This window comes from Bombus pyrosoma, linkage group LG5 (assembly GCF_014825855.1).
Source record: "Bombus pyrosoma isolate SC7728 linkage group LG5, ASM1482585v1, whole genome shotgun sequence".
NCBI classification, from domain to species: domain Eukaryota; kingdom Metazoa; phylum Arthropoda; class Insecta; order Hymenoptera; family Apidae; genus Bombus; species Bombus pyrosoma.
The window spans coordinates 9,878,243-9,905,483 of record NC_057774.1 but is presented as its reverse complement, the minus strand read 5'-3'; the positions used below and the strand labels follow the sequence as shown (position 1 = coordinate 9,905,483).

Below are 27,241 nucleotides of genomic sequence, written 5' to 3'. Positions count from 1 at the left end.
GAGAGAATGTTAGGCACGGCGCAACCGGGTATCAACCCTCGACCCGACGACGAGATGAGTCTGACCCCGACGACGAGGTAGCCGGTGACAATCGGCACGAGTATCCACTACCCAGTAACGGGGGAGGGTTGCAACAGCTGTGGACTCAATAACTTGCTTCCGCGAACGGAACAGGCTTGCCCTCAAAGGGCTTGAAATGGCGACAATCTGGCTCGACGTTTCTCCGCCACGATGTTCCATTGACGATGGTCCAGAGTTTCGATGCTGCTCTTCGAACGTATTCTTAAAATTATAAGCGCATTAGCTTGGATGTAATTGGACACTTTGATGATTTTGATAATTTATATTACATTTACGTTAGAGGATTCGTATAGGATGTTCAAAAATTTTCTAGGCTATGAAAATTCTTCTTTATCTTTTCTTTAATAAACAGGGTCCCTTAGGGGTTGATAAAGATCGTGGATTATGAAGTGTGGAATATTTTGATTGATCTGTTATTCGCGTAGATAACAATGATGGTAACTTTATAGCGAATTAATATGTAATTAGATGCGACGACGAGAAATCTCAAGTCTCATCCCTCTCTTCTCAGTAAATAAATATCATCAAATTTTCCTGTATAATATAGCACAATGTCTATTACAGCCAAAAATACAAGATATCAAATTTAGCATGTCAAAATCCTGCCTCAGCTACAAATCCCTAAAAGCAGCATCGCCAAAAACGGCACCATTCTATTCAATAACCTCGCTACGCTCTTTTCAATCACTTGAGACTAGCCTGATCCCCTCTGAACCGAAAAAAACCAACGAAACACAGCTCTAAAAAAGAAAAAAAGAAACAAAAAAAAAAAACACACACACAGTCCGTTTGTAAAAGCAGGAAAATCGATCGTACGTTAAAAGTCAGCGGAAGAGCGGCGAAAATCGGGCAGGCGAGTCGCGTCGGACGTCGAACATTTTTCCGGATCCTTTTATTGGCGGGATCGTCGAACCGCCCATCAACATCAGCGCGAAACGACGCGCCGGCGCTATCGCGCTTCGGAACACGATTTAGTGGCGACCCCGGCAAAACAATTATATAAATTCCACTGGCGGGGCGGTTGAGAGGGAACCGAACCGGTCACGGGCCGCGGCACGGAGGTGAGGGGTGCAGAACCACGGGGGTGGATGGTCGGGGGCGGACGGGTGGTGTTCGCCACGGAGGTCGGAATTTTCCGAAAAAGCGTTGCGCCACGGCCATAGATTAAACGCAGCCGAGCTGCACACGTCGATGCGACGCGGCCGTGCGGCTGCAGTGGCAACGAGCGGCGGGAGCTATCAGTGACACGTCGCGTGTTAAATCGCTTTGTTGACACACATAACCTGTCTACGCGTATCCGATACGCGCGATCGCCGCGCGCGCTCGTTGCGCGCTCATAGCCGGCCGGCACAGCGCCGCGACCCCCAACCCCCTCGAGCCACCAGAAATTCGGCCCGCGCATTTTTTCCTTCCCATCTTTTACGCCACCGTTCCCTCACTTTTTGTTTCACTATTTTTATTTTTCATTTTATTTCTTTTATGCGTTGTTTGTTTTTACTGTTTTCACGGGCAGTAGATTAATATCACATCTCTCATTCACGTTGACGACTACTAACTAATAATATTAGTGAATTAATAAATGACGAGTCGTAGGTTAAAAATTTCTATTACCGATTTTAGTATTTCAGGCGCTTAATAGGGTAATTATATCGTAGAACTGATAAGTACAATTTTCCTTGTTTTAGTATTAAACTTGCTATCGTTAGGGAGGAAATTTTAGGAAAGATTAATATTAATAACTTGTCATCTGTGATTTTTAAATCTGCAAGAGTCTCAAGTCTTGTTTCATCAAGTTCCTGATGTAGCTTCTTGCGAAGCAACCCTAAATCTCAATAATCGATTCCGTGTTACCAAACCTGTCTTTTCATTTCTAAAATGATAACATTTCGAAAATGATTCGTCGCTTAATGGTTTGTCAAATTTACCTGGTTTATCACCTACCTTCAGGAAACTTATATTTAAGAATCTATACAAGTTTCTCGAGTAACATCAAAATGAAGAAAATGGTAAAAAAGGAACCTGATCTTCTGCCATGCATATAAAATCCCCAGTTCACACGTTAAAAATTTTGCTTCGGAAAAATTCCCAGAGTTTCGTACGCGTAGCTATAATTTATCTACGAAATAGCACAAAACTGCTCGTGAGAAAGTAACGAGTTATCGAACGTGTGTCCACGGTTTAAACAACCAGCGAGCAAGGCGAAAAGCAGCGTGGATCGATTCCGTTTAGCTCGCACAGAGGGAGGCGAGTTTTTCAATATCCGTGGGCGTGAGTATCGGCCGCTAAACAGATCATAAAGTATTGATAAAATCGGGGATGGCGCGGCAGGCGCTTGGATACAAATTTTCGGTGTGGCCACGCGGGCCAACCCCTAAATTCGGGGGCGGCACGGCCGCGATTTTGGCCGCAACACCGCCAGGAAACCCGATTACACGCTGGAAGGATGCTCACGGTCTACAATGCTCATTGAATTTGTCGAACGGGAATTATGTATCGCGAGTGCTGTCCGAAGGGGGAACAGAGAAAAGGCGAGAGTCAAAGGGTGTGGGTTAGAAAGCGAAGATTCGGGGTCCCGGCGGCGCGAACCGATCGCTCGAATGCATCACAATGAAATCGCGATCTCGATCGAAAAAAAGGCCAACGAGAGAAGGAGAAAAAGGGATAGGCGGTAGGGAATGGGAGAAAGAGATACGGAAAAAAGAGGATCGGAAGAAGAGGAACGTCGAAGGAGCGAGAAGAAAAGAAGGTCGGAGGAGGTGGAGGCAGAGAGGTATGGCGCGCGAATCGAGCGCGCATTATATTCGGATAAAATGATTTTATCGATCGTAAATGCAGCGGTTGGCATCGCCGGCTTATGAGCGTCTGGATTTACAACCATCGGCTCGGTATGTCCTCCGTGCTAGGCTCGCACGCTCCTTCTTTCTCGCCGGTGCAACAAAATTGTCCTGAAAGGCATGCGATTCCAATGGCCGCATAAAAATTCGACGTGGAAGAGCCTGCTTTATGACTCTATCGCTCGCAACGCTTGGATATCGGCGGCTCGACGATCTTTTCACCGTCACCTCCGTTTTTCTTTCTCGTTGGCGTTTTGTGACCCGAGGCTTTGAGTTTTTCTGCAAAGTACCAAGCTTTTGCAATCGGATTTGATCGACGTGCCGACGCAATCTTTGGTTGATTTATTATTTTTGAAAATACTTTATCAAGGAATATGAAACTTCGTATTAATGAAACGCCTGACTATGTTTTCACTAGATACAGAGCTATGCTATGACGATTATAGATAAGTTATTAGTAGACTCTGCCTGCATTAATCGTTTAATTCCTGAATGATCGAAAGTATTAAGGAACTCTTCAGAAAATGGAGTTGTCTAATCGATTAATCTTCTAAGTATCGCATATAATAATATTTCTGTAAAGCTTAAGAATATTCTTATCTTCGCAAGATCCAATAACTTTCTTAAAAATAACTACGAAGAATTAAGTATCGACCAATCGTAATCTGTAGAAAGGCGAAAAACATATACGAGATTTGTATCTATCGAAGCACTCGAAGGAACGGTTCTTCGGGAAATCAACGGGAAGCTTGCGCGGTGCTCGATAGGCGATTCGATTCATTCTCTAATGGGCAATGATCACGGGGACGGCTGTTCGAGCCTCGCTAATGCGAAAGCTCGCCGTTCGCGTCGCATTAGTCCGCGGTTCTCTGTACAGCGGCGAAATTGATTACCAATACCAGCTCGTTCGCTGGCTGGCCTGACTATCGCGCGTTCTCGTGTCCGTGCAGTAATGATGTTTTGATGCGAGGACCCCGGTGCACCGCCGCGTATCGACTGCAGTTAACTAATGGAAGCTCTCCGATAATTGCGAGCGCCGCCGGAGAGTAAATGTTGCCAGCGCGACAGTAATCATCGTTACCACCGCTGTTCTACCACACCGCGAAACGAATTCGACCGCCGTTGAGAAACTCTCGATAGTACGGGTTTGTTTGATGAGACGAAAGTCGGCAAATTTTTCAACCGGATAATATCGGTTCTACAACTACTTACGACTAAAATAGAAAACATGTACGAGGTAAATGAGAAGTATAAAGCACGCTCCTTCTCGCAACGCTCACGATAGCTTCTGCTTTTTACTGTTATTTAATATAAATTATTTAGATTCGATACATTTTTTGGAAAATTGTTTAGTAATTTTCTTATCGATGTGTAAACTTCAAAATTGGATGATACATCTTTCTTTCCAATTGTGGAACGAATATGACAGATGTTGGAAGATTTTCGAGTGTTGTATATGAAGAAGAACGTGATGCAGGGAGAAATACAACACTTTATACGTTATTCCAAAAAACTTGTAAAATCGTAACTTTATGGAATTTCTGCAAACAATTACGAATCGATTATTTCGATCGCTCTAGTAGTTGTAATGTTAAGGAAGATTTCCTTCGTATCAGAAAGCAGCCGAATAAATTAATAACAAAGCAGGAAACATATTTTGTTTGTGAAAGTAAAGTCTGCTTGAATAACATTCTCTGCGAAGGTTTTCCGCATTCTGAGCATTCGCTTCTAGAAGATTATTCATCCAAGAAGGGAAGTTACTTCATTTCCGCAATTCGCTTTGATGACGGTGCCGTTTCTTGCCGAAAGTCGACGCGCAAATGGCCGACGATTCGCTCGATACTCACGACGACGGTAGATGCCCATGAAACCGTACGAATCGAATCCACGCGGCGTATAAGCAAATTCGAGCATTATTCATGTATGCGCTTGGAGCGTACTAAATTTCGTCACGGCGCTGGAAGGTCATGCGGGAGACACCCTCTCGTAACTCTGGCTTTTATATCTTTTTCCATGGCAGAACCGTGTCATATGTTCTTGCCTCTCTCCCTGCTCGTATAAAAAAGTAACGACGAACTTAAGCCTCGCCATCGAGCATCAGCGATTCGTCAATTGACTTCAAACGATGTCGGATTATGCACTTTTCACAGGTTGATTACTTAGTAAAATTACTTTACATATAAAATGATCAATATAAATTGCGAACGTCTATGCAAATTTATATTTCCGTGGGCAGAGTTAAGGAAAAGAAACCTAGAAAAATAGAAATTTGTTGAATTTCCTATTGTACTTTATTGCTTTACTAGTACTTGTGTGTATTAGCGAGTACTTTAATAAGTAGAGCGTTACAATATTATAACGAACACGCTGTCCTATACATTTTTATACATTTTCCTGTAGATGTATAGAGATTCTCATAATGGTAAAAAATTCATGTTTCCGATGTAGATAGCTAAATTCTTTCTACTTTTAAAACACTCGCATTAGATTCATGGAAATACTTAGTAATTCCAATCTACGAGAATATAAATAATATTTATTCAAGTATAAGAATTTAATTCTCCCATCAATTCGAATTTCCCGAAAAACTGAAACCATCCCTCGGATATGCTCGATCGAGGAGGGTTCGTTAAACGCATTTATTAAAGCGTCTTCGACGCGTAGAAAGACAGAGAGAGGGCACGGTGTTCCATGAAAAATTCAAATTCGTTTCCGGAACGATGACGAGGCGGCGAGAGCCGGGCGCTTTTCACCCCTCGCGTGACGGGGGTTTGTTTCACGCCGCGAAACCGAGATGCCCCCCCCACCTCACCCCTTCGGCTTCATAATCAAAACTGCATTAAAATCCTGAAAGCGGCGACGAGGGCGCGGTGAAAAGTGTTTTGTCATCCCACGGGGGTTGGCACGACGCAATATGCCTCTCCCTTTGCCGCGTCGCGACCCGAACACGGCGTGAATCCTGCGCGTCGTAAACCGATAATTTTACCGGGCCATTACGATCGTCCACGATAACAAACCCGTAAAAAGTGCATCACCGCTCGCGATGCTTTCCCGTGAAAATACTAGCGAAACTGTTTTAATCGCGCTCGCTTTTTTCTCGCGCCTCCTCGATCGCGATAATAATCGCAAAACTAATTTCCTATCTGTCGATCAACGGCGCGATGATGCCCTCTGATGCCCTCCCTCTGGAGGTGATGGATTTTATTAGACTAAATGGAATGGTTTGTTTTATTGTAGATTTTTAGTGTCTATCGTAAACTTTTGTTAAACGTCTTAGTAAGCAGTCATCGAGCCGTGAACTGGATCAGCCCTTAATTGGAAGCTCCTGTAACTGTAGAATAAGGAAGTTGTCGAAGGCAAATCGATTTTCAAGTTTTAGTTGGTTGTTTGTAACAAAATTTGAGGTTGAGAAAAATTCAAAAAATTCGCGAAACCAACCCCGCGACGAGGCCGCCGGAGGGACGAGGGATGACAGGACCGTTTGCCAGCCGCTACCTCGACTGTAAAATTTCATCCTGTCCGTTCTATGTGCGGTGAGCTTAAGTTTTCCGGTGGCGAAGATATTTTTGCCGGTTTCCAACCCCCTCCCACACATCGAAGAACGAAAGAAGGAAAGAGAGGGAAAAGGTTGGGCAGTTGCCACTGCTTCCGTCCCCTTTCTAACTCTCTCTCTTCTCCGCCTCTGTTCTTCTTTGACTAGGGGCTGTGCGCCATTGTTCGGGCGATATTTCAGCCACGGGGATGGTTGCCAGGAGGGTGACGCGGGGGTTGGCGGCAGTAGTCAGCTGGCTGTGACACGCTGCCTACGCCGCCAAAGGGGAACCAGAGGCGTTTAGGAGTATTTGGGGGCTGGAAAGGGGCCCTCGGTTTATACAAGCAGGGATACTCTTTCATCCAACGATAGCCGAGGCCTTGACTTTGTGGGGAGTCGGTGTTACGATCCACCCGCGCGTTTACACACCCGCTGCTCTCCGTTCCAAGTACGCTATACTGTGCTCTATCGACGATCCGTGTTTCGTCTCCACTTTGTCGTTTGTTTTAAGAGGGTGTCAACCCTATCATTTTTTTCTTTGGTACTTGTGAAGGAACTCGGAGGAAGATTAAATAGTCACAGTAGTACGCGATATATTCGCTATTGAAATCCATCTAGATTCCTCTTATTTTGAAAGATTTCGTGGCGTTTCGCGCATTGTCGTTTACTCTAAAGCGTCAGGTTTTGATTTTTCTTAACAGTTTGTTTCAAGAATCTTTTCCTTCTTCGAAGAATTTCTTTTCTCCAGTAAAGTATGCAATATGCGGATCTGTTATATTTAACAATATCCACGCGCATACCATCGACACTCGCCCAACCGTGCAGCTCTCCAATTCCTTCTAATTGAACCGGAAATCTCCGTTGTCGACTTACGCGCGAGTTTCCTACCGGTCGGACCGGCCACTCGCGACTGGCTGAGCTGCGTCGAGCGTTAGAGTTTAATAATTATTATTCATAAGACTCCGGACAGGGAGCCGGCCAGGCGTGAGACCGAACAAGAAAGATGCGACGCGAAACAAGAGGGGCTGCAGCTGCCACCGAGTTTCTCCTCTCTCGCTCATCCCTCTTCTCGCCCATCGGAACCATGGTTTTCCACGATGAGAGAGGGAGGAATGGTGTGCTCCCGAGTCAGTCGAGCAGAAACCCAATCACTTCCGGCGTCTGCGCCCATTAGGGCGCCGCGACGCTGACGTCGGCTGACGTACGCCCTTTCGCCTGTCTTCCTTTCTCCGTCGCGCCCTCCCTCTCTTCCTCTTTTCCCTCTTCGTGGCCTGCAGCAACCTCCCTCTCAGGTTGGACCTCTACCAAACTCGAAATAGACCGCAGATCTATTGTTTGGAAAGCGCTCGCACGGAAGCTCCTTCACCGTGGCTAATGACGTATCGAGGATCCCGGGAGTTCTCTCTTCTTGCCGGCCCCGGTTGCTCCGTCTTCCGCCGACAACACACCGCCTCCTTTTTCTTCGTTGTTAGCCAGATAATAGGTCGCGAAGCGATGGAGAGGAGAATATACTCCCCTAGGATGTTTTTTGAAAAATTTAGTCGGGATTTACACAAATGATCCTTCGAGAACGTGTTTCACGAAGTGTTTGGGACAATTGATGAACGTGATTGTTAATTAAATCGCGAAAAGGAATTAAACTGTGTCACTTTTTGGCGAGGTATCTTGCGATAAGCTCGTCACACGTCATAACGAGGGAAATGGTAATACGCGAGATATCTCGTCCATAAATATGGGTAAAAATCTAATCTACTTCCGATTTTTTACTACAAAGATCTATAATTTTTAACGAATGATAGAAACAAGAGAATCGCGATGAATTGACCTAGATTAATCTAATTAACTGTCTTGCAGTTTGCAATGAACGATTGTATCCACCTGTAATTTCCATTATTCTATACGAGAAACTTATTACTCTATGTTCTCCCGCTACTTTCTTCTCTAAAAGTACGCAAGAATTATAAAAGGACGGTAAAAGCGAGAAAATTACGATCGTTGTAATTAGAACAGATCTATACAAAAGATTCGCATTGCAAAGATTTGTACAAATTTTAAGCTTTGTCTTTTTCTGCAATCACAAGTTGCATCGTTTGCCAGTCTTTTTATACGAGCTAATTCGTTGATCTGTATTTCCAAGAAAATTTTCTTCCTGAAAAAGAAAACAAGAATTTCGTACAGAAGATAGATACAGGGCGAAGTGTGATCGATGGAACGAGGACAGTTCGATTCCAGCCATCGCGACGCGCACCTGTAGTTCTCTTTCGGGCGTGCATTTCGCTCGGCCACTTCGTCAAATTAACATACACGATTCGGCCGGAAATTACGTCCGACAATTACCGACCTTACGCCGATGAAATATCGACGGTAACCGCCCCGGCCGGCCAAATTGAGATGAACGATACATCGACGTACGTATGCGCGTTCTGACCGAGCTTTCGACCTTATCACGCCGATCGCCTAATGCCCGCTGCCCATGATCCACTGATCTACATAATGAGTCATGAATACGTCTGGCTACCTGACTGTTATCGTTATCTCTGATTACCGGAATAGATTTCTTGCCAAGGACGCTGCTACGGGGAGATCCGTAAGCAACTAAATGACCGACGTTAGACGCTGATTGGTGGCATTACCGATTTATTTGAGGCTATTTTTCTTCAGAAAGCTAATGTATAGTTCGCATTTAACGCGGTGGATAAATCGACAAATGTTCTTAGATCTCGTTTGGAAATGAAGAAATGGGTTTCGAGGTTATAAGAATGAAATTATTTGAAACTGTTGATTTTCTTGTCGGATTTAACGAAAATGGGAAAAAGTTGATCGTATTTCTGATCTATATTTTGCTACTGAAATTAAGAACTTTTACAGAAAGTAGAATTGTTCTCAGTGATTCATACGTATATCGAAGGGATAATTAAAATAGACACTTTTTCCTGTATCGCGAGACTTGCACTCAGCTGTTTCTATAAATGTTTCTTCATTAAATGTATATTTAATTTTTATGATATTTCATAATCAACGCCATATCTGATGGTATTGATTCAATAAAAATACGATACATCTGTAATAATATTTATAAATCTCATCTGCATCTTGACCTGCAATTTTTCAATATGTATTACAAATATAATTGTAGAATTATAAATATAAATCATAATATTTTCATATTTTCCATGATATTATGATCTTATAGCAGTAAATAACTAAGACAAAATTTACATAACCACTAAGGAAGCCTTAAGACAACTGATTAAATAGAAGAAGATATATTTTCAAATAGAATTATTGAATATCTAAAGATTCTATCTTCCATTTCTGATTGGTACATTTCTTTTGTTACAGGTTCATCAATGCGAGGCGTAGAATCGTGCAGCCCATGATCGACCAGAGCAATCGAGCCGGTAAGACGAGCCCAATTCTGTCAACAGACCCTTATACACACACGTACAAGACCGAAGACGCGTATAATTTCATGTCACCTGTGCCGGGCATGCATCACGGATACGTTTATCCGGCTTATCACGAGGGTTACACTCCTGGTCCTTATCGCTTGACATAGATCGATGCGTTGTAACGAAGGAAACCCAGCAGCTATAAGGGCTCGTCGAATTCGATATCTCTTATTAACCTAAGATCGTTCCATTAGAATCATTGCTTCACCTATTATGTTGTTTAACGTAGATGTTATAATTTCATAAAGTAATGTTGCTCTTTATTATATGATTTATAATATTCTTTAATCTCTGTATCGCAGCAAATGCGAAATATTGCAATATCATATGCAATATTTTCTAGCATAATTTCTCAGAGTACTTTAAATAAAAAATACAACCTATCGATTATTGGAAAGATCTTTTTATACTTTGTAATAATGTTATTCTCTTTAGTGATCAGTAGTCTAATTAGTAGTTGAATCTATTATAGTTAATCGATTATATTCCCGTTTCCTATAATTAGATATCTTTGTTAACACATTTTTATCACTTCAAGTTGGCAGTTGTTTGACATATGATTAGATTTACGATTAGATTGATTTATTTTTCTTTACATATAATATCGATGTTAAATATTCATGAGAAACTGAATTTGAGAACTGACAATCACGTTGCCCGTTAATTCATCTCTTCTTTCGTAATTTGACGAAGAATTGACCGCGACGTGTTGTTCGTGCGATTTATGTAATTTTCGGTTGCTCGGAAGTATTCGCGTTTCCAAGCACCTTGGTCATTTATCAATAAACGAACAATCTGAACCGTATTAACCGGTAGCTCGTTTTGTTTCTTTGGCGGAAGGCAATTATCCCTCGTGACTCGATTATCGTCGATCGTAATCGTGCACTTCGTCCGACCTCTCTATTTTCTGTCTCGTTAACGTTCCGACTTCGAGTTCGATCTCTGTACTTTGTCATTTTTCCCCTGCAGAAACGAATTCAATCTTAATCGAGTAGATACACATCACAAAAAACGAATTCTCTTCGCTAATTTTGCTTTGCGAAATATTCCTCAATTTTTTGTTTAAGTAGCATTTCTTTGACCTAGAAATTTAATAATCAGGAATTTATTATTCGAAAGGAAAATGTTACATGAAATTATACAACGCGATCAAAGTATAGGAGAATAATTTATTTTAGAAAATCTAGTTAGCGAGTATATAATTTACACTACGTTCTCCGATATTTGGCGCGGAGTTTCTTTTAAAATAAATATTTAATATCCAGGCATTCGGTATTTAAAGTACCAAATGAAGGAGGTTCGTTGCGAAGATACTTGAGAAAATTTAATTTTTATATTTCAGGAAATTTAAAGTTACATATTTTCTTACTTCTGCATACTTTATTTTATACTTTGTTTTATTTGTTTTCCGCTATAATATTCTACGTTATTACGATTCTACTAATACTAAAATCCTGAAATATATATAAGTCCTGGTTTCTTATCTCTAATAAGGGAAGAGAAACGTAGAAAAGAAAAGAAAATTCTACTCGTATTGTAAACATAGAGGGTTAATAGCGTATTCGAAAATTTCCCTTGATACTCAAGCAGCGGGAAAGAGCAGCGAAACACGATAGAAGGGAGAAAGAAAAACAAGGAACCTCCGGTTTCCGGGCCGTGTAATCTGTAAAGACGTCGCGTTTACGAGGAGGGAATCACTTCGTTTGCAGTAAAAGGCGACAACAACGGTTACCTAGCCCGATATTGGGGTTCGTGGAAGTAGCGTCGCTCTCTTCGTTCTGTGGACCTCTCCTCTAGGGGTTCAAGGGTTCGCCTAGTGATTCGGATGATGGCGGAGAGGGCTGTTTCGTGAGGGCCCTGGTCGGGCAAAAGGTGGATAACGTTTCGGATAACGTTCGGATAACGGCGGGATAATTGGTAGCGGTGATCAGACCGGGTTTTACGAGCAGTCAACATGCCTCTCACCCCTCGACTCAATCCCGAACCGCGTCTTTTTCGACCTTCCTCTCGTTACGTTTCTTTGTTTCGTCGTAGATGAGCTAACCTGCCGGCGATCGGGGTTGGTTCTCTCGGTTAAACGCTCGAAACGAGAGAGAATGCTCGATACAGCGAGTATTTTTACGACTGACTCGCTCATAAACACTCACTGAGTTACGGGTTGTTTGCTCCAGCCCCGAGTTTGCCTTCTCGGAAGATTTCTCCTGTGTTTCGCAAGTGGGTTAGTTTGTTTGGATAGCATCTCGAAATCGTTGGATTGTAATTGAGATAGAAAAATCTGCTCGCGACAAAATATAACGAAAATGATTCTTTCTGTACCTATATTTCATACCATAAGTTTATCAAACTTCTAGTATTATCTAGTAGTATTCTAGTAGTATCTAAATTATTACGTTATTATATCTGGAACTAAATTACTAATTAATATTTATTCAACTTATCCGCTCCTAAATTAAAAATGTTATTGATAAAACATTTTATTATCTATTTTGAGTGAAAAAATCACTGTCGCCGTCAACAAATTCTAGAAAGCATTGCACGATTTCATTCAAATGCAATACATTTCTCTCAAAATCAAAAGCCACGTCCGTTTATCGAGTCCTACTCTCCTAACTTGGGAATATCGTTGGCCAGCTAGGAGCATGTTACGCTAGCAAATCGCGACAGTTAGAGAGCGAGCATGCGTGCACCGTCAGGGTAATTCCAGTTCGAGAAAGAGCGGTGGTAGAGAGAACTAACGAGCCGAAATGTCGCAGTCCGTATCGAGAGTAAAGTGGAAACCCGTGTACGGTTAGATTGTCATCCCGAGTCAATCCTGATCACGAGCCACTTCGCAACCCCTTTTCCTTTGCGTGTACCAACGTTTCTCTCAGTCTCTTCCCAAAGAGCTTTGCCTCTCGAATTGAAATTGATGTCGTTACACGTGAATTTTGCGGACCATTCGACCAAACACAGAGACCAGGAAATATTTCTAAAGGTGGGCGAAGCTTCGACTCTTTTCTTGTGAAAGAAATATTCGCAAGATCACGTGCAATTCGCCCTCGTTCTCATCCATTTTTCCGATTCCTCCGGGATTCGATCCTGGCATCGTTCGTTCTCCCTCTTGGCTTCTGGACGATCAGCAGTCCATTAAACCTTAATAGCCGAAGCATTAGGCCCCTGGGCAGATTTTGCTCCAACGGAAGCGAGATGAATGTGTCTTTCAAATGCTGCTGATCCCCCGTGGATCGTCCAACTTTCGAGCCTTCGTCGGTTTTCAACTTTGGTCGCTGGCTGAGACGTTTTATTTCCAAACCCCGAATCCAGAATTGTCTCTGCAATTTGCGTGAACGCTCTTCGCTGTTCATTAATTATTTGCGGATCGAGATGGCTATGATACGATTTATATTGGTCGCGTTAGTTAACAGTGGTAATCTATATTTCTTTCTTCGATTGATATATCAAATACATTGATCATATCTCTGTATGATTTACATTTTATACATTAATTCATTTTACGGATTAAATAGGATTTAATAGGATGGATTTATGTAAAATCCGTGTTTACACGTGGTCTGTGTACCACTTACGTATTCTACTTCGTTTCTCCTTACGCTGTACATTGTACACATAACAGGATGGATTTATATGACATTTGTGATATGTATTTGTAGATAATTTGTAGATGGTTTTAATGCTTGCGTTTTTCCTTCTTACTCGTCACTATAAATTAGTAGCTACCTTGCGACTGTTCGAAAGAATCGCTGCTCTGGTGCCCATTTGTCTCCCACGTTCTTTTATCGGGGAATATTACGTCCGTCGCGGTAAAAGAATACTCGGAGCCGAGGGATGAACGTCGAGCTCGTTCGAATTATATTAGGCCAGATCGCTAATTCAGAACACGTTTCACGGCGACATGGCTGCAACATCTCCCTGGATGGGACGAGAGAAAGGTCTCGAAAGAGGTAGACTGTTGGCATCGTCCGCGTCGTCGCGCTTCTTCGTGTCGAGCTAATGACGCGCGTCGACTCGATCATCAATCATACTTTCATTACGCGAATCGCAGCTGCTCCGCATTGACTTCGCGTGGCCCGCGGCCCATTGTTATTATTCCCAGCTTCCATCCTCGTCGCGCGAACATTCTCGTTTCCTGGCTACGGCCACGTTCTTGCCCCGCGATAACGATGGAACCGGCGCAATCAGTGATTTCATGCTTCGCTTCTGCCTCGATAACGATTCATTGCAACGTGTGAATCCAGAGGAATAAAGCTGATGATGAAGATCGCGCGCGGTTCTTGTTCTAGTTTGCAGTTGCAAGAGAACGTGTTTGGTTTGGTTGGAGGACCGATGATAATAAGGATGATTGGAGGATGCTTGTCTGGCAAGGCTGGCGATGGTTGGTTAAGATATTGATGAGCGGATACGGTTTGTCGGTTTTGCTGAGAACCGAGTTTGTATCGGAGTAATGGCGTTTTTCTTGGGCGTTTATGAAGACTCGGAGCATTCTGCGGTGAAAGTTAAACACTAGGTTGACAGATATGAATGGCTAGGAAATCGGTTATCCGCTTCGGTTAACCTGTTAGCCGGATCGTTCTTTAATTAGAAATTGCTGGACTTGTGGAGTAACAAGTTAGCAAACTAATCTTATTTAGATTGGTTTTAATCCTTATAAAGGACGATCCATCTCAAGAAATTGTTATGTCCAAGGGATGGTCTACCGAGTGATAAATTAAATTCTTCTCTGGTTAACAGGTTATTTATAGCTCCATTATTACACCTGAATATTCCACATAATTATGATATAATACATACATAGTAAATAGAATACATACGAAAGAACACAATAGGGTACGTGCATAGTGAATAGAACAGATGTCATCTATGACAAGGTATGCCAATCAAAGTAATCCTTCGAGTAAATAATTCAAATCTGCTTATGGCGATTTTAAACTTCCTCCGATTGGAACCTTATTTCCCATCGCTAAACACAGCAGAAGAAGGCAATTTTCCAAGTAACAGGCTCTCATGCCCTTATACTCATTCGAGCAAGGAAATCCCCAACGCGTGTCTCTTTGATCGCAAGGAGGGTACGATATAAACCTAATAGAATCCGGATTCGGGGAGACACGGAGGCAGCTTGTACGTCGTAAAACGATGCGTCGTGGCTTTATACTTTATAGTTCGAGTGGCTGTTCGTCCGTGTATCGTGCTCACCATCGAATGGGGAAGGATTTAAAAGGGATCGCGGTTTTACGGCTGGTATTAGGAGGGCGGTAGCGTTAAAACCGCACGAATGCCTTTACTGCCATAGCAGGCGTGCGTGAGCACGGCTAATTTTACACTAATTTCGAGCCACAGACTAGATCCGGACGATATCGCCGATGATCTCAGCCTGGACCATTTAATAGCTTTAAGATCGCAGTAGAAACGAATGGTTTGCTGATTTCTTACACTAAGCGCCTTTTAGCTTTTTTGCAAGATTCTATCTCTTCCGTTGATGATGCTTGAAACGTACGATTTTCTGACGAATCAAAAGGAAATTGGACGTTTTATTCTCTCTGTGAAGTGGATAGTTATTTAGTTTTGTAGCTACGAAAGGTTTTAAAGTTTAAGTATTCCATTATTTAGACCGAATTGTTGGGATTGTAAAGGAAATTTTCTCTTTATTAGTTATTGATAATAGGAACATCTTTTCTGATCTTCCTATAAAGAAGGTGTAGTACACTGACATTTAATGTCAGTTTCATCGAAGACAAATGTAATTATAGTTTACTTGATATATTGTATAGATATATATACGTAAAGATTGAAAGTCGGATGGAGTCATAACTAATTGAAAGCGATGTTCCGCGATAAATGGGAAATTTTAGGCGATTTAGGAACATTTGAAGAAAGGCTCGCTGAGGAACTTGTGCTTAGCAGCGCGCCATTCAGTGGTTGGTCTGTCAATAATTCTGGTTGCCTTCTCGCTTCTTAGAATCCATCCAATTTGTACGCAGGACAATGTGAAATTTCTGCGTGTCGACGTCGCTTTATGATCCAGGGAAGCCGCGTGTTTTTGGAACGCGGCCGCCAATCCCTATTAGTGAATTCTACGTTGCGAGCATCGTTCAAAAACAGAGAGGCCACCGCCTCTGCTCCCTGCGCACTCCCTCCTAAAATATTACATTACACTTTCAAATCGGATGGTCAGTGTGTAAATTGAATTCGATTACGGGCCGTTACGGAATCAAAGCTCCACAATCTGCTGATTGGAACGTGTGCCGGCGAAACGCGTGAAAACACCACCGATCATTCGTAATAAACTACCAACGTTTTCAAAAATCTGACGGCTATAGAAATGAGCGTGCAACGGTAACGAGATGTGTAAACCAACGTTCTTGCTGCTCTTAAAATACACCATCAACGCTACAATATATTTACAGTTAGTAATAGCTAAAACAAAGTAAATGAAATTGTAATAACTCGTAGTAATTTATAATTGCGTAGTAAAAAATCTTAAATCCAATCCACTGGCGACTGATAAATTTAGAATAAATCTCACATACGTGATCTATGATCTTGTGGAAATAAATATCAAGCAATTTAGTTTCACGAGTGTTTCTCAAGATCACCTGAGGTTTGCAACCCTTAACCACGAAACAATCGACTGCACAAACCTTGCAACCCTTTAAACCTACAAACCTACACATTACATAAATTGTTCAATTTGTTAAATACGTATTCTTTTATCATTAATTTTTCGCGTCATAGTTTGCTTCATTCGTACTATCACAATTCGCAAAAAGAATCTCGCGAGACAAACATTTCCTAAAATCTCCCTTGGTTTACTTCTAAGAAATTTGAAAGAATCTCAGTTCGATCATCTCTTCCTCGTTGAATGAAACGTTTATCGTTTTATAGGCACGGATAACTACTATGTTTCTCGTGCGTTCTTTTACCTTTAGCCCAATAACCTGACGTCCCGACGCCAACGCGCGAACGACGCGCAAGCAACATAGCCAGAATCGTGGTCCCTTCGCGTGCTCGTGAAACGACGCAGTAAAAACGTAACAGCGGCCCCGAAGTACCGTAAAGCTGTGACCGTACGGTGCATTTCGTAACGATGCCGCGATAAAAGGCGTCGGCCAAGCTCGCGCGAACCTTCCAACGGTTGTTTCCCTTCGTTCCCGCTGTTGAACAAGCTGTTTCTGATAGCACGAAGTCGGTCGAGTGTTTTTCATCACCTACCTACGATTGGAATTCCAAGATTGGAGTTTTATGGTGACGATGATTAATTGCACCCTTTGCAAACTAGGGTGCTACTAATCGAAAGAGAAAATTTCTTTCTCCTTTGAGTATTTCAAAGCTTTTAGCGCAAGCCTTGATTAAAAGAACAACCTGTTTGAGATTAAAATCTTGATAACTTGCAAGTTCCATGCTCTTAAATCTTTCAATGGAGGCGTTTGTAAAAAGAAGGTAATATATGGAAGATTAGAATTTTGATAACTGACAAAGTCTTTATTTTCAAAATTTTCAGTGTAATTATTGGCTAAAAGAGCAGCATAGGGCTAAAAGCGTGATAATTAAGGGACTTTAGTCGTGAGCATCTGCTAAAAGAACAACGCTGCCTGAAATTTTGGTCACTCAAAAAATATTTGTTTCGATAGTTTTAGCTTCCGATGTAAGCGTTTGCTAAATGCAAAACGCTTCCAGAACCCTAGAATTCTTCTAGAATTGTATTCCCAACAATTAAGAAATTCTTTATTTTCAAAGCTCTAAATAAAAAACATTAGACGAGACAACGATGTTCCCACAGCTAGAATCTTGGTAACTTGGATTGTAATTTTCAAAGGTGTTGTTTCAAATATCAAAAGGACGAAATTCTCAGTAATTCCAAGGATCTGCGTTCTCTAGTACCAGGAGAATCTCGATTTCCGGCCAGTAGTTCCCGACAAGCGCGATTTATCGCGAATCGCCTGCCACCGCAGTCCCAATAAACATGGCCGGACCCGCGTTCGATTTTACGAGACGCATTCGATTTACGCGTACCGAGAAACGATGGCCAAGAAAAGGGCAAAGGAATCAGCGACTAGCCGTGACGACTCAGTCGAAGATATCTTAATTGCCGGGTTTGCTTATTATTCTCAGCATTCGGTAGCCAAGGGTCAGCGCGAGAATATGGGAGTTCAGAGCCATAGATCACGGGGAAAGGTCGGCTTCGTGTCGACTGTCTTCCGTCTTTGTTCTACCAACCGTTCCAACCGAACGATTCCGCTCTTTCGTTTTTTCCACGACGTCTTCAGCTTCCTCTCTACGCTCACTTTCACAGAAGCTCGATTGTCGTTTACGATCGCCTGTTCGTTTTCCCATGCTGTCAGAGATCGACAAGCGAACGTCCGTGACCGTCGACTGTTAATAGCCGGTGTCCCTTCCAGGTTCGACACCGCAGCGCATCCGGCGATTAGTGTTTAATTGGCCGGCTTGTTTTTAATTCGACTGGTCGCATGCGTGCGACGTAATCGCGTTACGGCCTGATCCTAATCGGATAGGGTTGGTGCGGACGCTTTGGGTGGTTGATCGTTGGCTGGAACGTGGTAGGATGTTTTTCGTTCGTGCAAGGTTTAAACGTTAGACATGTGAAAGTAATATTAATGTATGATTTTTTTAATCTCTTGGGGGATGTACGTATACATGTACGTATGTTTAATATCCTTTTAACTGCTTGGTACTATCGCGAGACAGAAACTTTATGGTCACATTTCGGGGTGACAGTTTTCTAATATGTTCTCACGAATTAGCAGAACAATAACAAATTCTTCCGCTTTTACGATTGGTATAAACTAAAAATGAATGAATGACGATGAAATGAAAATTGGTGTTTCAAATTTTAAGATCACAAGTGAAAATACAAATTTCTGTTATTGCACATAAATGCAGGACCCGTGGCGTCAAAAAATTATTTCAATTCTGATAGCAAAAAGTTAAAATACGTACACAGAAAATTACTCGATGCGACTTGGTTTGTTATATACCAAGTTTACACTCTCTTCAAAGCGATATTCAAAGAATATCAGTGGGATCTATCCACTGCATCAACCCCATCTCTTTACCTTCAGCCCCAAGAGCCGAACGATCTAGACGCCTTAACGAAACTCGTACGATCAAAGATCCTGCGTAGTTCATCGAATATTCGGATCGGTCCGCGAGAGCAGCCCCTTGCGAATCAGCTCGCGGACCATTCGTCACGCACTCGCTGAGAGGTCTCGGTTGATAACGCGCCCCCTGTCCCCATCCTCTTATCGTTCCCCATTGCACGCGGAACGCTATCTGACCGATGTTGGAAAGAGAGAAGGTCCCTCGAAGCGGAGTCCAGTTTAGTCCGCCGCGCGCGTTCACTACATCCACTCCATCTCACTTGGCCGGCATCCCCTTCGGCCCGTCGCAACCCCCTCGGTCTCCTGGCACATTCGATTCCCCTTTTCTCGTCGTTCTTCCCGGCCTATCCTTCGTTCTCTCTCCTCTTCTCGTCCGGCCAGCGGATCGGCTGGCGTCGTCCCTTCCGCGCTGACCATCAATCAAGCTTGTCAATTTGTAATGGCGATTCTCTGTGTCCATCTCGGGAGAGCGGTCCAGACACCCCAGCCCACGCTCTCTATGTTCCCTTCTTCCGTCTCGTCTCTCTCTCCACCCCGTTCGGTGCGGTTCGATCTCCGCGCCACTCTATATCTGGCTAACTCGTCGAGAAGGGGGATGGTGAAGAAGGTTCTCTTCTTTCTCTTCTTTCTTTTCTTCTTTCTCTCTTTCGCTCTCTCTTCCCCTCCCGCTTTCTCTCTCTCTCTCTCATTCTCTTTTTCTCTCTTTTTGTCTCTTTCCGTTTTCTCTGTCGGTGGCTGGACACCAGCCCGCTGTAAACGTTCCTGCTGGCACTGATGGGATATCGGTAGATGGAGAAAAAGAGAAAGACCCTTGGCCGTCGAACGTCCCCCTCACTTGCCTCGCGGTCCACCGGTGCGCTAAATAAAATGGATGTCCTAGGGTCGGGAATCGGTAGAAATTGCGAACACCCTGTACGTCACCCAAACCAACTCCCGAGAACGTCATCGGAAGCGCCGACGTTGACTACTTCGTGCTCTGATATAGACATCGTGGTAGATTTGAATTGGACGGAAAATTGGGCGGTACGCGGTGCTCTTGCTAACCCTTAATTAGTATGGTGGTCATTTTATTAAGTAGACCATAATGATATATAATAATGAGGAATATAGAAAAAGTGGTACTTTGGTTAATCGTACAATGTTTGATATTTTGCAAATTATCGCGGAAGTAAAGATCGTTGGAGTTTCTCTTATATGAGAACAAAGATGATTTGCGTAACACGTGTTACGACGAGTTTGCGGACATTTCTATAGATTTACATTTTTATGGACACAACTAGAGAAACGAGGTCTTAGCAGAGATTGCTTACTTTATCTACCAAATATTATAACGGATATTATACATTGGATATTTTTTATTATGAATTTTTATACCTTAAAATCCTCCATTTGCAATCCAGTCACCGGTTCTATTTGTTACAAACTTTATAATCTTCGCGTATAATCTAAATGCATTTTAAGCCATCGTGTCTCAATAAAATTAACATCCCTTTATCCACGATATTCAGATAGACGTTTCTTGCGTCGACACGTTGTGTAACGAATTTTTTGACGAATAAGGAGCGATATTTCATTGTCTGCAGAGAACAACAATGGAGACCGAGGGGACAGTTAAAAGATCAAGGACAATTCTTGTCCTTTTCGACCATATAAGATTTTTTTTCTCTGCGTTTCGTGTCACGTAGACGTGATATAGAGTTACTTAGAGCGGCGATCCCTCGCGCATTACGGCCCCAACGTTTGAAAGGTGCTGGATACGGCTCCTTATACGACATACATCATACGTTAATTGAAATGGGGTGCATGAGCGCCAGTCGTCGAATACAAACGACCGACTTATAGAAATGTTATTATTTGCCGGAGGGTGAGTGGAACTGGGACACAACCAGCTTAGCCGGGGAAATTGCATCCGGTCGTATTAGAGTTTCGATCAACGCGCTCAGTTTTCAGTGGTTAAACGTAATATTGAGCCGACGGAGGTTGACCGTTCTGAATTATTCGATAAACTATCAATTTCTGAAATTTCTCTGCGTCTGTCGATATTAAGATGGAATCGATAGGTTGCCTCGATTCGAGCACATTGCACATCAGTTTCTCTGTAGATATCGTTAACGAAATCCTGTGTTACATTTAATCTGTTCTGAATAACAAACGAATGTCCATTATATTTAATACTAAATCTCTGGAAGTGGGTAAAATAATTCTTAACTTTTCATAGTAATTTTACAGACTTGCTACAGTTCTTTTTTACACATCAATATATAGCGCTGTATTAGTAGGTATAACGCCATATTAAAACTGCCGGAATGATTAAAACCATCCATTTTTAATTTCTTATAAAAATTTAATAGATTTCACGCAGCAGATTTTTCAGGATCTCTCTTAAATCTTTATGAAATACGTAGATTAAAGCTTGTCTCTCTTATATTACGTTTTCCCTCATATACGTTTCATCTCAACCGAACACGAGTCTTATATTTCAGTGGTCGGCTGGTGTTATCAGGTTGTCTAAATATCCGAAACGACAAAAATAAAAGTCTATATTCACTTTCTCCGCAAGAATTCCTTCGAAAATACGCTGACCTTTACTCTTATCGTTAGATCGAAATACCCTTTGTCCGTAAATCGTTTCATCGGCTAATAACGCAGAGCTACTGATACCGCATTCTGAACACGCGGTTACCCCGTCGAATACAACGCGTCGACTAATTTCCTCCAGCGAAATCCGTGCCCACGTAAACGAGCCAAGAGGTCCATTTTGTTACCGGTTACGTTACGTGTATAAACCGGCGTTGGGGTGGCTCCTCGAGCACGGAAATGAAGTCTTGGACGGTCACGATCGCTATGAAAAGATAAGGTCCGAGTTCTCGGGGCGCTGGACACCGCCCTCGCTTCGTCCTCCCCCTTTCCATTCGCCGCCACCCCCTCGCCATCCACCTCCGCTTTCCCCCGTCTACCGTCCCATTCTCGTCTCTTCCAACTAGATTTTTCATGCCGTGGATCGCGTCCGGTGTATCAAACCCGTACCTAGAACGTTCTGACCGTGGCTACTACGTATCACGGAGGGTGGACCTATCTTATCGGCGTAGCCATAATGGCCTGTTCTATCTCATCTCGAGTCTCGTTGACCGTTTGCCCCCTAGATCACTTTCGCCATCAAGGCTCCGCCGCGGTAATGGCAAGCAGGAAGAAACCTGGCTCGCTTCGAGGGACAGGCAAGGGGCAGGGAGTGGTATCGTGAAAACGCATCGACGCCGTTCCACGGCTGTTAAGTCGCTCTATCGTCCATCGGGCCGTTTTTTGATTCCACGACATGAGATCGACGCGTCATCTCGCTTCTTTTCTCGTTCAGTTGTGTATTGGTCTATGCGAGTATTCTCTTCCTTTTTGGATTAGAAGAAATATTATAGGGTGGTTTTATCTCTTACTTTTGTTGCTGTCTTCCCTTTTATCTTGCAACGAATATTTGGTAGTATATAAAACGAATTAATTACTAGCTTAAAATTAATCGATATAGCGAATTGTGAAAGTGAAATTGAACAATTGAAAAATGTAATTTTATTCGTGTGGCGTTCTTCTGACGGAAGTGTAGATTTAGATATCATTGGAAAGTATAAATAACAAAAAGCTAGGCATCTTTAACATGCAGCAGTTCATCGTAGTATCAACGATTAGTAGATTAGTGTGTTATTTTCTAGTATTATTTTCCCTTAATATCTCACTGCCTTCTATCATATCTCGATCGCTCAATTTAAAACTCCCGGTAAAGAGTGTATTTTAAAATATTCTCTAATAATTCATCGAGCGCCGCCTCAACTTGGCCCGCACGCTCTCACCGAAATAAAATGCTCGGATCAATAACCTCCAACGAAGAAATTAAACTTTACACCCATCAATATTCCTCGACCATCAAACAGACACATGCGAGAGCACTCAGTCCCTTGCTTAAAGAATACAAAGAACAAGCAGCCACAGATTACAGCGAGGAAGCCGAGCGTCGAAGCAAAGTTCACTCGGGCCGGGGAGTTACTTCGCGACATTTAAACGACCAGCCAGCCGCTGCTCGGCTTATTTATGTCCGTCGTAAGGAGAGACACTTCCGACGTTTGTGGCTCTCATAACCTCCGTTTATTGACACTGTTAAGAATGCTCTCTGTAATCCAGCGGTCGGGGTGCCCCCGACGGGGCTGTTGCATCCGCCGGCCTCGTTAAAATCGTAATTCCTCGTCCACCTTTAGCCGTGCATTATTATTTCAATGCCTCCGCTTCGTCTCTTACCGCACGATGGGTGGAATTGAAAGGAATCGCAGGATGACGTTCGCTCTCCAGACGCTTGATTAATCGAGGCCCGAGCAAGGTGCCGAGTGATGCGTCTTTCTGTTTGCTGACGGTCCACTTTGATTCCCCGCGGGATTCCTAATAAATATTCAGAGCCAGAGACGATACCTTCGATCGACGTTAAAAAGCGCTTTTAAGGAATTCTCGTTTCGTGTGCTCGTCGAATTACATACGTTCTTATATTCGGTTTAAATACGCCAACAAATTACAGACAAATTATCTATGATTTGCTGGCTCACGATTAAACACCAAATGTCGGAGGTCTTTAACGATAGAACGATCCCGTAGAATAAGCAACTAGCTAGCCCCTACGCTCGATTCTACGTCTCCCTGGGCTCTCTTCAACTTCAGTTTACGCATAAACCGTTTCCCATAAACGTAAAATAACGTTCGAGGAGACCGAGTAAGTAGCTCTTGAAGAAACGGTCGCAAAATCCAACTTAACGATCCCGTTCCTTCGCCAACGACGTCTCTCGATTTGCCATATGGCGTACTACGATAGCGACACGCGGGAATTCCAGAAACGTTTCTAATCGGCGAATTCGGGACGAGACGATCCACGACGATACGTCGTGCACATGTTAACTCGTCTACAGACCCCTGGAGCAGACAAAACAACGCGAAACTCGACAGCGTAGGCAGGTTCCCGTGCGCTGGTCCTCCTTAATTATCATAATTTATAGCCGATCGGTTAATTAAAATATCTAAATACCGTATAGGCCGCATAAGATCCGATAATATATATCCGAGTCAGGCGGTTGTCCTGCCGCCCCCTCGCTTCTCCTCCGTTTCGTACCTTATAAATATTAAATGTTTTATGGACCAGCAATACGCGTCTGCTCTTCCTTCTCCTTCGCCTTTCTCCTCGGCCCATACTGGCCGTTCGATCATTAATTATTTATCGCGTCAACTAAGGAGCCAGTCAGCCGCGAGCGCTCCACGGGTTTTATCGAATCGCCTCTCGGCGGATTTAGCGAATCTCGATCCGTCTGTGTCCGTTCGATAGAAATTTATGTGGACTCGTAACACACAGAGGGCGGAGGGTGAACGGTCGAGGGGTTGGAAAAAAAACACTGGAGGCTGAAGAACTGGGTTAAAATATGCCAACGCTCGACGGTCTGGAGTAGGGGGTAAATTAATTTCGGCTTGTCACGGGGAGGACATCCATAAATGCAGTAGCTTCTTTGCTACCCCGTCCCGCTTTCGTATACTCGTTCCTCCTCTTCCCATTCTCTCCCTTAGCCCCCTTCCTATCTTCCTTCTCTCTCCTTCGTTCTTTAGGGAGATTGCTCTGCATCTTGTACGATAAAAATCTGTCTTGTAACGCTGGTTGCTTATGCATTCGTAAATAAGTACTTCGTTGAACGTTGCTCAAGGCGAATCGATACTGCTCTTCTCTCTGGTATACAGTGTGTCTTCTTGTTTGCAGAAGCCTAGAGTTATTACTCTTTTCTCTTGTGACATTTTCGCGGATTAAATTTTTGTGAAGAAGTAAGAGGTTTGGTATAAAACGAATTGATAGGATGATATGATTTTCACCAGAATGAAATTAGATAAACGAAACGCCAATAAGTAGAATGTCATAAGTAAACTATTTTTTCTGTTATAATTCCCATTTGTAATAAAATATTTAAATATATTAATATAAAATATATGTATTTTAATATATTATAAATATAAATATATATTTTTTAATATATATATATTTAATATAAGATATTTAAAAGTCGAACTAGAACTAGCGTAGTAGTAGCGAAGTTTCATTTATTATATATCCTTATAACACATTAATTGCTTAGTAAATAATTGAGATTGATATTTACATGTTTGTATAAAGAAGCCGTATTTCATGAAATTTCTACTCACTTTTATCTCCACTGTACTTTAAAAAATACTGCATTCAGAACTTCAGGATTAAGTGGCTCTTTGCGTGGCTCTTACGTTCAACAAAAAGAATTTCTGACAAATTCCGCTAAAGAACAATCTTCGAAATTTTCTAAAATACGCAATTGCCATATTCTTTCTTCGAACGCGAAACGTCATTGCTGAAAATACAGTTGTCGTTCGATTTGCGCTATGAAACTCGATCGAAGGGGCTGTTCGATGTTCCGAGGGCAAACAAAGGCTCGCGTGGTCTCGATTTCCCGAAGATTTGGTCGGTGTTACGGGATCTTCTGGTGCAACAGAACAGCCGGCTGGTCTCGATCGATGTCCGCCGCTGGATATCCGAGAGCAGGAGCGTAGGAAAGTACCGAAACGGCCGGGCGGGGTGCACGTTAGGAAAGGGAAGTTGCTTGCTGGAGACAGCGGAAGAAAAATAGCGGAAGTCATCGACCTCCAAGGGGCTATATATCAGAGGGCTGCAGGGGGAGCTTTGTGTGTGGCCGTTTCCACTCCGTGTACACGCTCGCCCCTCTCGCGTGGACGTTTCTGCACGTACGAGAGAAGAAAGAGGCGAAGTTAAAATCGACCAAAAGAAGGAAGAAGAAAACGTTCTTCTCGAGAGGAGAGAAAAAGAAAGAACGAGAAGAGGAGATGTTAACTGAAGAAAATAAGGAGAGTGAATCTAGGATAGTAGTCCTAGCGTTTCATCATCGGAACGACAACGATGACCCGAGTTCGCCGTTCTACTCGATGTCGCCGACTCCTGGATTTATCTTAAATGAGACTCCCTCGGGGCTTAACTCGGCTTGGCAAGGCTAGGAAACTGCCGTGTACTCGCGCTAGGGTATGTTTCTGATTGATTAAATTCCTGCAATTACGTCGTGTCGTATATCACACTGAACATCCCCCGGAGAGGTTGTTTTAAGTCCTACCAGGGAGTATTGTTTCGTCACTCAACAGGGTTCCTTCGGATAGTGTGACTTACTGAGGATAGAGGCTGTTGCTTTTTGTATCTTGAGTTTGAGGAAGGTCGCGGTAGCCAGTGATTCCATTTACGGATTTTTTAATCTTTTAATCTGTTTTTTAATCTTCGTTCGACTGTTTCTCTGTTTTAATCGTACAGATACGAAGAATAGTTTTAACACGTAAATTATATTCTTCCGTGTCACGTATGAATTTGGCAGAAATATACAAATGATATGTAGATATCATAAATACGAAAATACAAATATATTATTGGTTACGAGAATATAAAAATTCATCGAAATTATGAGGAGATTTCGAAAATAACTTATATGGAATATGAATCAGTGGAGATGAAATGTCAAATGTCAGATAATTAATATACGTGCTCTCTTCGGATCTTCCAACAAGCCTTTACGGTTCTTGCTCGTAATTTTGAATATTTGGAACTTTGATCGAATAAAATATTCAGTATCGTACGAGATAAAGAACGGATACCTTCAGTTGGCAAACATCGACCGCGATATCCGACGTGAATTACCGCGGAATCCGCGTTTTGACAATACGATGTAAAGGCTGGCCGGGCAAGCGAGCCGTGACGATGTCAACCGGTTTCCGGAATTGTTTCCATTAGCCGTTTTAATCATACCATTTACGGATCTCGTGTACGAACCGGCAATGACATAGCGCCGCCGATTCGGCAGAAATTCATTGTAGAATCGTCACAATACACACTGGCCTTCGTGACACCGATATTATTCTCTCCTCGCCCGACGACATTATCTTCGATCGCCGTCGAAACGAACAATGCGCTAGGAAACGGTAGACGACACGACACGAGAGAAAAGGTGGGAGACGCCGTTACAAGAGAATAGATGGAAAGAGAGCGAAAAACAGAGGAAAAAATACAGCATGGATAGTCGAAGGGAAAGAGTGTTAGGGAGAGAGAGAGAGAGATGAAGAGTAGGAGAGAGCAGGCAGCAGGCGGATGAGTTATTAGATCCGGCGTATCCGGTATTGCGTCGCGGATGACCAATAGTTTCA

The 27,241-nt window shown here is 42.8% G+C and overlaps 1 protein-coding gene across 5 annotated transcripts in view; it reads left to right on the top strand.

Moving 5' to 3' along the window:
• LOC122567954 (homeobox protein homothorax) overlaps positions 1-27,241 on the top strand; it is a 499,979-nt gene that overhangs the window by 456,480 nt on the left and 16,258 nt on the right. For all 5 annotated transcript variants that reach the window (XM_043727144.1, XM_043727142.1, XM_043727145.1 and 2 more), the window contains one exon: positions 9,790-9,848. In XM_043727144.1, the coding sequence (XP_043583079.1) occupies positions 9,790-9,848 (59 nt within the window). The remainder of the gene's footprint in view (positions 1-9,789; positions 9,849-27,241) is intronic.